Source organism: Bufo gargarizans, chromosome 4, assembly GCF_014858855.1.
Source record: "Bufo gargarizans isolate SCDJY-AF-19 chromosome 4, ASM1485885v1, whole genome shotgun sequence".
Lineage (NCBI taxonomy): Eukaryota > Metazoa > Chordata > Amphibia > Anura > Bufonidae > Bufo > Bufo gargarizans.
In genome coordinates, this window is record NC_058083.1 from 334,407,622 (window position 1) to 334,421,123 (window position 13,502).

Here is a 13,502-nt window from a genome sequence, read left to right on the forward strand (position 1 = left end):
AAAATGGTGTACCGTTCCAAATTGACTGAAACCCTCCGGCAGCAGGTTGTCCAGCTGAAGGCCAAAGAGGTGACCCTATCAGCCATACCAAGAGAAGTTTGTCGTTCCAAGTCTGTGATTTCTAGAATATTGCATCTTTACAACATCACAAACTCATTCAAGTCCCCCAATAAGGCTGGTCGCCCTCGAAATACAATTGCAAGAGAGGACAGGATAATGCGGAGAAGCTCCATGGGTAATCATTTCAACACTGCAGCTGGAATTGCTCGCCAGTTCAGCACTGAACAGGGTAATGATCTGTCTCATCATAGAATGTCTCGACGTTTAAGAGCATTTGGACTGAAAGCCCACACTGCAGTGACCAAACCTCTCATTAGCAGAAAGAATCAAAAGGCTAGACTTAACATGCTCCTCAGCAAAGGTGTGTGGACAGAGGAGAAGTGGTCCAGAGTTCATTTTAGTGATGAAAGCAAGTTTAATTTATTTGGGTCCGATGGGAAACATTATGTTCGTCGACAAACTGGGGGAAGACTGAACCCAAATTGTGTAAAGAAGTCAGTGAAAGGTGGAGGAGGAAGTGTCACGGTTTGTGGAATGTTTTCTGCAGCAGGAGTTGGACCTCTCATACAGCTACATGGCAGAGTGAATGCAAGTGTGTACCTTCTTCAACAACACATGGTTCCTTCCTTGCATTCATCACTCAGCCAGCAATTTTCATGCAGGACAATGCCCCCTGTCACACAGCAAAATGGGTAAAGCAGTTCCTTGAAACAATGAAATGGCCAGCCCAGAGTCCTGATCTAAACCCATTAGAAAACCTCTGGAAAATCCTTGGTGACAAAGTTATAGCCAAGTAACCCACTACAGTCACAGAACTTTTGAAGAGACTAGAAAAAGAGTGGACCAAAATCCCACCAGAGCAGTGCGAGAGACTACTGATGTCCTGTGGCCGCAGATGTGCTGAAGTCATTCAAAGCAAGGGGCTTGTACACTTCCTACTGATTGGTGACTGGTGTAACCTTCAGAAAATGTAGTTAGAATCTTTCTCTGTACTACAGTCATTGCTGTTCTCTAATTATGATCAAGTTTTTTTGAAAAATAAAAGGTTTTATGTTGATATACTTTGGTTATTTAGGAAAACACTGTTCCAATGGCATGGTGAACCCCTTTACAAAAAAATCCTTCAAATGATGATCAATGTAGATTACATTATTTCTGAAAAACCAAATTCATCTCTAATTTTGATATATATATTTATTTATTTTTGCACCTTCGATTCTAGAGTGGAGGAATTGCCAAAATTAAGTTATCATAAAATAATCTATCAGAGGAACAGTTTGCCGGAGTTCATCTCATCCGGAATAGCTGGACACTGCCTTTCCCCACTGGAGCCCATTGACTATAATTTGGCCAGACAAAAACCAATGCTTGCATGAAACTAGCCTGATAATATATGATAACCTTGTTCAGTGAATATTGATGAACTTTAAAAGGAGTCTGTCACCTATGAATATCCTGTTAAACCCGGCATGATTGTAATGGCAACTCAGTTGAATTTAAGGATATCTGTCACTTCATTCTGGAGAGAAAGTGATTCTAATCCATATGTAAATGAGCAGTTAAATGCACCAAGGGCAGGCCCAAGTCACTCTGACGAGCCCCTTCCTCTCCTTGATCAACTAACGCATTCCGCTCAGTGTTTTACATTTACCTGAGCTAGCCCTACAATATTTGGGGGAAGTTTATCACCTCACCATGCCTGATTTCTGACATAAAAAAACAAGGTTTGCAACTTTTTAGACCCCATTGTGAAAATTTTTTGGAAGTGCCGTTTCTGCGTCACACCTGTTAGCTGCAAACAGCGGCTGAAACAAATTTATCTTAATTTTTGTCAGTTTTCTACTGCAAATCTACAACAGCGTAGATTTCTGTTTAGGCGCACGGACTGCACTAGTCTCTTCGTTTTTGCCATCACCAGGTGTCGGCACTCGGACCCCCAATGATTAAGACCTTTGATATATCACTATGACATATCAAAACCGCAGATCTGCAAAACACAGACACTGGCCGTGTGCATCCTGCATTTTACCCTACCGCAGGTCCCGCACCATGTTACGAAAGACTATTTTTGTCTGCAAAATGGACCCAGAATGGGATAAGTTTATATAGTTTTTTTACGGGGATGTAGAATGGACATACGGATGCAGACTATGGATGAGCAAATACTCATATTCGTTAGAATTCTGTATAGAGCGAGTGCTTCGTACAGTATTAGAATGTTTTGGCCAAAGTTATTACTTTGCGAAGTCTCGGGAGACTTCGGGTAATAACTTCAGAAATTAATTTGTACCGTGAAAAACCTTTTACCAAACTGTTTCAGTTTGAACAGTATTCTAACAAACTTTTATATGAATAGACTTCAGATGTTTCATCTGAAGTTGATTCGCTCATCCCTAATGCAGACAGCACACAGTGTGCGCTGTCCACATCTTTTTCGGCCCTATTGAAATGAATGGGTCTGCAGCTGATCTGCAAAAAATGCTGATTGGATGCAGAACAAAAATACTATCTTGTGAACGAGGTCTTGAAAGGTAAACTCGCGACATACTGGGATAACTTCACAAAACCCATTGTCTTGGAGATGATCTACTACAGGTCATGTAGCCATTGCATTTTGTCCCTTGTCAAAGTTCCTCAGATCCTTACGCTTGCCCATTTTTCCTGCCTCCAACACATTACCGTTGCTGTCTATATCCCACCCTTTGACAGGTGCCATTGCCACAAGATAACCAGTGTTCTTCAATTCACCTGCAGTATCAGTGTTTTTAATGCTATAGATGATTGGTGAAATGTGTAGTCAAAGCAAGGGACCTACTGTGGAGAATTAGTGTACAATTTTAACTGGCATTTTTTTTTTATAACTTAACTGTTTGTAATAATCGTCACTTCTACACCAAGGTGTTACCTCTATAGGCTTCAATTCGAGAGGAGGGAATTTCATATTTTCAAATTCATTCACGCTTTGTTTGTTGGTTAAAGGTGAATTGCGTTATGGATTCGGTTACCATGGACCATAACGCAATTCTATGATGGAATGCATAATGAAATGCCTTTAGAGGTATTCAGTTATTCATTCTGTCATAATAAAAGTCTATGGGCTGCAAAACAGATCCGTCCAGTTTCCGTTATCAGGGGAGTTCTCTCCTGCATAACGGAAACGATCCATTTTGCAGCCCATAGACTTCTATTATGACGGAATGAATAACAGAATGCCTCTAAAAGGCATTCCGTTATAGTTATATAGTCCATGGTAACTAAATCCATAACCCAATTCACCTTTAACCAACAAATGAAGCGTGAATGAATTTCATAAGCGGAAATTCACTCCTCTCTAGCTTCAATAACAAACTAGGTTTTAGAAGACAAAATAATTCAAAGTTTGACTACTTCAAAAATGTAGTCTAATGTATTTCATAAAAAAAAAAAAAAGTTTATTGAATTAGAGAATTCATTGTCTAAATTACCAATTTCCATTAAAAAATATCTACAGTGGCTGTTACAGTATGCAAAGCTCATAATAAACCAATAAACGCAGAACATAAATTAGAATATCAATAACTGTACTGAAATGAATAACATTAATGTTATGTCAATGATGAACATTTTGTTGAATAAGTGTTGCACATATAAGAAAAATTAGGCTCCCCTACAGCATACAGTTTTGTGTCCGATTATAAGAGACAAGTAGAACCAATACACTCATTGGGCCCCATTTACTGAAACTGTCGACCAGATACAAAATAGGGCTTTATTTTGAAAAAATTGCTCATAAGGGTGCTCACACACTGTGTGGCCTGGCCTCTGTAACCGGTAATTACCAGACTGACCCTGTACATGCCATGGTTTAAGTTACAAGTACAAGTGCCGGCAGCAATAAGTGGCGATCTGCATGGTGAGGCCAGGCCACATTGTGTATGAGCACCCTGAAAAATGAAAGCTGCACAGTCCCCACAAACCTCCTGGCTCTGATGACCCACAGGCTAGGATTCATCATTACTAATAAGCTCTGGTGGAGAGAGGTGTACTGGCCTGGCTTTATCTGCACACTGCGCATGCGCCACAACAGCCTTGTAATGACATACACCAAACCTGTGGACGTGGGATTGTATAACTCCTTGGGAGACCCAGGCAGCCCATATGACTCTTCACAGGTAGCACGCTCTACTTTAGAATTTATTTCTTTCCTGTAGGTTTATGGGCTGAGAGTGTGATGACTGATGTTTGCCACTGTAAACAGGGGTTTTCCATTAACCATATGCTATTCCAAAACAAAGTCATCTCTGCTACATTTGCACACTCCTTGCATAAGCATTCTCCTGTGATTACTGCAAACCTACCAAGTGCAGATGGGATTGTTAGATTCAGATGTAAGAATTTCCCTCTACTTGATTGCGGGGTTTCAATGGAAAAAAAGTTGAAGCTACAGCTAAATAAAGAAAAAAATACAACTGTTCAGTGCTTTAAAGGGAACCCGTTGGGGGATTCATGCTGCCTGAAGAATGTGCTCCCTGCTTACAAGTAGCTAAGTTTCACTCTGAAATGCTGCAGTGTTTCAGAGAGACTATAGGGGGGAATTAATGACCGTATGCCAGGTTTAAGGCATACAATTAGTTGTGCCATTAAGACAACTACTAATCCCCCCCCCCCCACTGTGGATCGGCAGGGGTCCAACTGCAGGGGTCCCCACTGATCATGATGAGGGGGATGTAGAATGTGCCCCTTTCTCATGATCAGTGGGAGCCCCAGTGGTCAACTTATCTTCTTTCCTGTGTATAGGTGATAAGTTGGCGTGGTCTGTGTTTACATCAGAAATTAGAAACCAAAATCTATGGCTACGTAATTAAGGTGTGCATCTCTTAATACCTTTGGATCATTTTACTCCAGTGTATTTTTGGTTTAGTCTATTGTATGAATTAATGGTCTTAAAAAATGGCCCCCACTTTTAAACTGAGCTGGGAATAGGCAAAATAGCCATCTGGGTGGCTCCCAGTCGTTCTTTTTCCTGCCCAGATTTACAGGTTTCTGTTTGTGTATCCTAGTCCCAGGCTCACTATTAAATGGTACAGAAGCAGCATCAGTACAGTAATTGCCACTTAAGGTCAGTAGTTCTGTTCTCTCTCTACTAGTGAAAGGGATATGATTTAAAAAAAAAAAAAAAAACATTTTTGACAACTATGCTGGCCACAGCTTATTAGTCATTCACAAAATTGTATTTTGTCCTATTATTGGTTTTCCCTAAAATCTTTAAGCGTTTGTTTGGTTTCCCATGTTGAAGGGATAGGACCAGGCAGACTGAGCATTCTTGGATTTGTAGTTTTGCAACAGAGGGAGAGCTGCAGTTTGCCCATCCCTAGGATAGGTCATCAGTATTGGACACTGAACAATCCCTTTAAAATTGGTTGCAATAGAGCAATATGTTAGTTATGACAAAGGGTTAATAAGGCCTTTTATGACTGCACATAAGCGATTCATGCCACATTCATTTGGTGTGGGGTATAAAGTTAATGCAACTTTTGAACAAAAAAAAAATGAAAATCAATAAATAGAATTCATATACTATTGAAGATAGATTTGAAGGTCTCCTATTTGCAGTGGATGAGATCCTGGTGAAGATATCGTAGTCACTGAATATGAACCGTTTCCTAGTCACGTCTTCACAGACATCCATTCCTCAGGTCGGCAAGGAGACGCATACTTTTCTTTAATTAAAAAGGAATGTCATACATAGCCTGTAAACATTGATGTGCTGCTGGGTTCTGAGGGGTGCGATGGGCCATTACTTCTCAAGCTGCTGGGGCGTGCTAAAAGCTTCATACACATTGGCAGCAAAGTCCTTAACTTGTTCCATGAGTAGGAGATCCTATGGAATAATGATTATACAGACAAAAGAGACTTTAAAACAAATCTCAGCTTAAAAAAAAAATTATAATAATAAATAATCTTGCAACACTGATGATAAATTTATGGGTTATGATATTGTAGACCTTATCAACATGCCATAAGAATTTATCATAATTTAATGGTCCTGACATTTACTATCTAAATATCTGGCAGTCTAGGGCATATTGACGAGATGCGATATTGCTTTTTTTTTTTCTCCTGTGGGCTGCTCCGTTCCCCCCTCTTAATGTAAATCTATACTATTGATACAAAGAGGAGGAGAAGGCAGTGTCTCTCGGGGCGTCTCCTTCTCCCTGGCTGTGGAGCTAGCCAATCGCAGCGGAGAGCGTCGCAACCAGGGAGGTGGTGAACTTTTTAGAATGAGACGCCCCCTGAGAAACATAGCAGACTCCTCCTCCCTGTACCGATGGTATGAATTTACATACCAGACGAGAAACCAGAACGGGGAGAACAGAGCAGCGATATCACATGTCATCAATATGCCCTACACTGCCAGGTACCTATATGGTAATGTCAGGACCGGTGGTCCTCTTTAATATATCTCCTCTAAGTGGACTAAGGCTGGCTAATACTTGTTCAGCTAAGAACCCCCCTCACCCCCACCCAATAGGCATACTCGGCTTAGAGTGGGCTGTGAATAACGGCATATCCACCTTCACTTGTGGTACAAATAAGTGTTAATTAAATCACAAGCAAAAAAATAAAAAATAAATCCTTGAATTTCCCCAACACATAAAATTGATATTGCTGCATTCGTAACTACCCAATCTATAAAATTAGCACAGTATTTATTACACATGCAATCAAAAAGGTGTATGTACCCAAAAAATGGTACCAATAAAAACAAACAAACAGTCTTGTCTTGCAAAATGTCTTGTTTCACACAAAAAACAGGAAACCGTCTAGGGTGAAATAAAAACCAAAAAAAACAAACAAACTGTTTTTATAGTAGAGAATAAAGTTATAATTACATTTATCGCTGTGTTTTATTCATTCTGCCTTGGAAAAACAGATGTACGATGTGATCAAAACGTTGAACTTGTAAAAGGAACAAAAACCCATGTAATTATAACGCTGATCACCTGATGAACTCGTTTGTTCGTTAGGTAAAAGCATTGTTGATGCAGCAACAAAAATCATCGCTTCTGGGCAGCAGATAACAGAAATCCTCTGCCCAGAAACAATTAAACTGTATGGGGACGAGTGAGTGCAGTAGTGAATACTCATCCCCATACAGAGATGATTGCTACATGTAAATGCAGCTCTCACCTCCGTGACATTCAGAACATAGAGTTTATTCCTGATAATTGCCTGTGCATCGGCCCATGTAAAGAGGCCTTAAATTTAAAGGGCTTCTGTCACCCCCCCATTTAGCAATTTTCACTATCGGACATTAGCTATTTGCTAATGTCAGATGAGTCCATAAATATATCACTGTTACCCATCTCTGTGCTGTAATTTCAGTAAAAATCGTACATTTATAATATGAAAATTACTTCACTACCAGCAAGTTGGGCGGTTACTTGCTGGTAGCCGCTGCATCCTAGGACTATAAACAAGCCCCCTCCTCCACTTGATCGACAGGGCCAGCGAGCGCTCTCCTCCTCTCTCTGGCCATAAAATCCAGTGCCTCCGCCGTACAGGTCCTCATTCGGCGCAGGCGCTCAGAGAAGGACGCTCGCTTGCCCGCTCCTTCCTCAGTGCGCCTGTGCCGATGACGTCAGCCTACACCCAGGCTTCTCCCAGTCTGGGAACGCTGTTACCGGAGCGGAAGCGTGTGACTTCCGCTTCCGGACTGCGAAAATGCCGTGGTCACATCTCACCACGGTATCTGAAGGGTAAAATGTATGTGATCAGTCTTATGGCTGATTGCATACATGTGCCGTGGGTCTCTGCTATTTAAAATAGCAGAAACCCAGCGGCTACGGCGCCTGCTGCACGTGTGAGCGGGCGCCATGTTTAGGGACCGGACTTCAGCCGTACATATATGGCGGAGGTCCTTAAGGGGTTAAACAGTTATGGCTCTTCGAATATGAGGGGGAAAAAAAAAAAAGTTGATTATGAAGACAGATCAGTCTCTAAGGGATTAAAAGGAAATTCAGCATTATTTAAAGGGTTGACCTAACAGCTGAGAATTCGATAACCCCTTCCCGACCTACCCAATGTAAATTTACATCGACGGTTGGGCATTTAACCCCTTAAGGACGTACCGGTACGCCATGTTTGCCGAGTCCTTAAGGACTCAGGACGTACCGGTACATCCTAACTTTAAAAGTACATTGCGGCGCTGCGGGGGTTAATAGGAACAGGATGCCCGCTCAAATCATTCAGAGGGCATCCTATCACAACTCCGAGGGGGGTCGTGTGACCCCGTATCGGCGATCGCCGCAAACCGATTTGCTTCTAAACTTCTAAGCAGGGCTGTGGAGTTGGTAGATAAATGCTCCGACTCCGACTCCTCAGTTTTTTGTACTTCCGACTCCGACTCCTCTGTATTTAATATGCGAATGTATTTTATACATTCCTTGAAGGAAAGAAAGGCAACATACATGTCATTACCAAATGACTACTGGCTGGGAAGCCAACAGTCTACTGTATTGAACAGTTTAAGCAAAAGACAAACACAATGAAAACAACAGTTTTATTCATTTTTTTTAATCAAGTGGCTGGATAGTAGCAGCAGGCATAAACATCAGGAACTTTACAAGTTAAAAAATACAAATGCATTGGCCTTCATTCTTACAGTAGAGAAGTCATTAATTATAACTGTTTATGAATTCGGACATTTAAACTTGCTTTTTTTTATTTTTTATTCCAATTTAAATTTAGTAGGAGTAGGAGTCGGAGTCGGTTCATTTTTTGCCGACTCCGACTCCAGGTACCCAAAATTGACTCCGACTCCTCGACTCCGACTCCACAGCCCTGCTTCTAAGCCTTGTAACATCCCCAAAAAATAAAATATAATTCCCAAAATGATCTAAACATGAAGTAGACATATGGGGAATGTAAAGTTATAACTATTTTTGGAGGTATTACTGTGTATTATAGAAGTAGAGAAATTGAAACTTGGAAATTAGCATTTTTTTTTTTACAAATTTTGGGTAAATTTGGTATTTTTTTATAAATAAAAATGTTTTTTTTTTTTTACTTCATCTTACCAGTGTCATGAAGTACAATATGTGACGAAAAAATAATCTCAGAATGGCCTGGAAAAGTCAAAGCGTTTTAAAGTTATTACCACTTAAAGTGACAGTGGTCAGATTTGCAAAAAAATGGCCAAGTCCTTAAGGTGAAATAGGGATGAGTCCCCTAAGGGGTTAAAAAATGGCGCCCGCTCATAGCTGCTGGGTGTATGCCGTTTTAAACAGCATGCACCTGGGACTAATGTATGTGATCGACGAGAACGTTGATCGCATATATTTAACTACTCAGATGCCGTGGGATCTGGGACTAAAAGTACAGCTACCATTTTATTTATCCTAATGATTGCTCCCTAGACAAAACGAGCCATTCTAACTAATGAAAGGTATTTGGGAATATATTTATTATAAAAGTAATATTTAAGTATTTTACATTTCTTAATTCCCGGAGAACCGCTTTAAATAACTTTTTGCTGCTAAAGCAGGACTGCCTTCATACTATAAACAGTACTACGAAATTATATTACTTACCTGGACAAAATGGCTGGGCATTTCACTACATATGGAGTGGATCTGTCCATTAACTATAGGGATAATTTTGGCCAGTGGAAGACTAATGCTGGAAAGGCTGTATAAATAAATAAAATAAATAAATTACATTTTTATAGTATATATTGAAATAATATTCTGTGTAATATGTTTTACCAGTGTTAGGCCTCGTTCACACTTCAGTGTTTGGTCAGTGATTTCCATCAGTGATTTGTGAGCCAAAACCAGAAGTGGAGCCTCCACAGACATGAGGTAGAAGGGAAAGATCTGCTCCTGTTCTGTGTTTAGAGTTGCACCTGGTTTTGGCTCACAAATCACTGATGGAAATCACTGACTAAACACTGAAGTGTGAACGAGGCCTTAAGTAGAGAATTAGTGCAAGCCTGAACGAATATAATTTTAAACATTAATAATAAATGCAAAATATTGGAACGAGAGTCAATCTGAATCCTTAATGATCAATGATTTTTGAAATTCAGTATGTTCAACAGTCTGCAACATTTGGTTTCACAGATACCAGCTTCAGATTCTTTGTTCATTTTAGTGTTCGAATTAGATTTCCATTATTTATTGCAGTTTGTGAACTAGTATACTTTTGTACAATTGTACAACAGTTTTACATGAAGGGGCATGATGAAAGTGCTTCATATCGTTTATGAAGAACGTAGGTACACAAAGTACTTTAGATTTTTGAAGTAATGCAAGGGTCAAGAAAAAAAAAAAAGATAAAATTTACCTGTTCAATGAGCTGGTCTGATTTAATCCTTGTTCATCTGGTCGAAAGAACTCTGCAATGCTGTCGAGAAGCCTTCCGAAACCTCGATTCAGACATGAATTCAACACTGTGCCGAAGTCTTTACTGAAAATATAAATGATAGAAAATAAACACATAAACAAATAATAGAATATTTACTGAAAAATCTATAAAATTAGGGCTGCAAGCCCCATTCTCTTCACTGCACACCCATAGTGAGGAGGAGTTTGAATGGCGCAGTGGTCCTACATGTAAACTGCCGATTCATTAGGTGTTCACGCGGCCAAAGGAAACAGCTGAGCACTTGTCTGTCTCCATCAAGCCAATAAACAGACAGTCCTTTCCTTTGTGGGGTGAATTCTTTAAAATGTAACAATTTTTTTTCTTAATGTATAGGGCAATTGATGATAAACATTTTTTTCAATATACTTTATAAAATTTCTTATTTTTTAATGTAAACACTGACCCTGAAGTTGTCTTTTGGACGTGAGCTGCCCATCTTCACTGTTCAGCACAGTACTGAATAGCAAAGACGTGCATCACTCACTTCGCTGCCTCACAGCTTCCCTCAGATATTCTCTAAAACTGGCCATGAGTACTATCTATCCCTCCCATCTCTCTATCCACGCAGTCAGCCACCGGACCTTTACGTTGTCAGTGTATACCTCAGATGGAAGACACTAACACTAGGTGCACAGAGCCTGTGTGCTCAGGACCCCCTCTATGAACCAGAACAGAAAGCAGTTCTGTTCAAACTGCTTTCGTTCTGGCAAATTCAAGCCATCTTTGCAATGGCTATCCATGGCTGTTTGTTCAGGGGTGAAAGGGGTATTTTCAGATGAGACAACCGCTAAAATTTGAAACACTCCATTTATAACCTCCAAACGACACGACTGGATAACTGTAATTTTTGGCTGAATCAAATCCAAAGAAAATTCAGTGATGCCCACTATAGAGTAATGCCAAAGAGTAGGACGTCAAAATGTCTATCATTCCCATTGTGTCCATGACAGAAGCTAAGCTGCTGAATCACCTGGGAATACTATATACCGTATTTTTTGCCCTATAAGACGCACCGGCCCAAAAGACCCACCCAGGTTTTTGGAGAGGAAAATAAGAAAAAAAATATTTTTAACCAAAAGGTGTGCTTTTGGTGGGTTTGGAACTAATGGTGGGGGGGATCTGTGGATGGCACTGTCATGGGGGGGGGGGGGGGGGGAATCTGTGGATGGCACTGTTATATATGTGCCATCCACAGACCCCCCAGCCGATAACAGTGCCATCCACAGATGTCCCCCCATAAAACTGTCATCCACAGATTCTTCCTCCCCCCCCCCCCCCCCGCTCCAGTGCTGCAGTATACAAATATAAAATGGCTCATTCAATCAAAAGTGATTAAACATGCCCCCTCACTCCTAATATTACCATACACCCTAACAGTTTCTGTACAACGCAGGCACGCGCGTCACTCACTGTCGTCACGTGCCTGCGCCACCTGCTTCATTCATTAGGTAGGCGGCGCAGGCACGTGACATCAAGGAGTTATGCTGCCGCCCGCCCGTCCTGCCTGCATTCTACAGAAGCTGTTAGGGTGTACGGTAATAAAAGTGGGGGGCATGTTTAATCACTTTTAATTGAATGAGACATTTTATATTTGTATAGTGCAGTACTGGAGTGGCGGGGCCGGAGTACAGTGACTGCACCGACCCCGCTGCAATTGCTGGCCCCCAGCTCCTCCTCCCAGCCCCTACCCGCTCGCTCATACATCACAGACTGCGATGTAAAAATGTCAGCATTCGCCCCATAAGACGCAGGGGGGGGAAAAGTGCGTCGTATGGGCCGAAAAGAAATACGGTAATAAGTATTGTCCACATCACTCTAGAGCACTGATCTCCAACCTTTGGCTCTTCAGATGTTGCAAAACGCATGCTAGAAGTTGTAGTTTTGCAATAGCTGGAGAGCCACAGGTTGGAGACTACTGCACTAAAACAAAATCAGTACCAGCTACAACTGCTAGAAAATGGTGCACAAACCGGTTGAGAGTTCATCCTTGTACTTTACCTCTCCAACATATCTCTGGTTTCATTCAGGAGACGGATGGTGGTGACGTCCTTCTCTGTTAGCCCACATGCCTGGTAAAAGCAAATATTTATTTTTACCGCAGCTGGAAGCATTCTCAGCAACTGGAGAACATTTCTGCTGTATAAATCTGCATCTGTGTCTTTCGTTTTGGGCCAATACATTATTGTTGACCTCACTGTTGGCTGAAGGATGGATGCCGATTTACAATAATTTGGTACATAAGATTTCCATAGTTGTCATAGCCTCTGAGTGACAGTTGCTAATCTTGCCCATCTGTTATAGTACTTCCCAAAAGTAGACCTTGCTTGTCTGCTAGGATTCAAACCTACTAAACACAGGAATTAATGGTAACAAGTCAACCAATGCCAAATTAAAGGTGATATTCATGAAGCCTTCATCTGGAGGATCAGAACTATACCTTTAAGGGCAGACTGTGACGTATCCCACCGTGCAGTGGAATATGTCACCCATAGACTTCCACTGTAAAAGAAATAGCATGCCTTATGCTATTCCATACCACACACAAGGGTATACCAATGCATACTGGTCAGACCAAAGGCCAAGATCCTTGATGTTGCTATTGGTATGTAATGTGTTAAAGGTCTATTTAACATTCCCTACAGATGTAGCAGGGTTAACACACAAACTCTTAACTTGAATTTCTTAACTCATTGCGTTCTCTTGAAACAAAAGCCATTGAAAAGCAATTGAAGGCGTTTGCTTAACACATTTAGTTTAGATAACAGATCTCAAAGCATGTGTGTTAACTCTACTACATCTGTAGAGATGTATATGAGACTTGGATGGATATCATCACACTATAGAAATATTAATATCCTGATAATCTAACCTGCCTGGGACAATCTTGACTTTATTTTCTTAGTGCACGTAATAAAGGCCAGACTGTATACCAAGAATCCTAATGTCTATAAAGTATGGCAGCCATACACAAACAAACGGTTAACAGCTATCTCTACCAACTCCCTCATACAAGTTCAGCTTGGCCAAAAATGAAG

At 40.9% G+C, this 13,502-nt stretch overlaps 1 protein-coding gene across 4 annotated transcripts in view; it reads right to left on the reverse strand.

The window, feature by feature from the left end:
• Window positions 1-3,467: 3,467 nt before the first annotated feature.
• The window catches only part of PEX3 (peroxisomal biogenesis factor 3), a 45,596-nt gene continuing 35,561 nt past the window's right edge, over window positions 3,468-13,502 (reverse strand). For all 4 annotated transcript variants that reach the window (XM_044288651.1, XM_044288654.1, XM_044288650.1 and 1 more), the window contains 4 exons: window positions 12,466-12,536; window positions 10,387-10,509; window positions 9,633-9,729; window positions 3,468-5,920 (listed from right to left, as the gene is read on the reverse strand). In XM_044288651.1, the coding sequence (XP_044144586.1) occupies window positions 5,837-5,920; window positions 9,633-9,729; window positions 10,387-10,509; window positions 12,466-12,536 (375 nt within the window). In that variant the 3' untranslated portion in view covers window positions 3,468-5,836. The remainder of the gene's footprint in view (window positions 5,921-9,632; window positions 9,730-10,386; window positions 10,510-12,465; window positions 12,537-13,502) is intronic.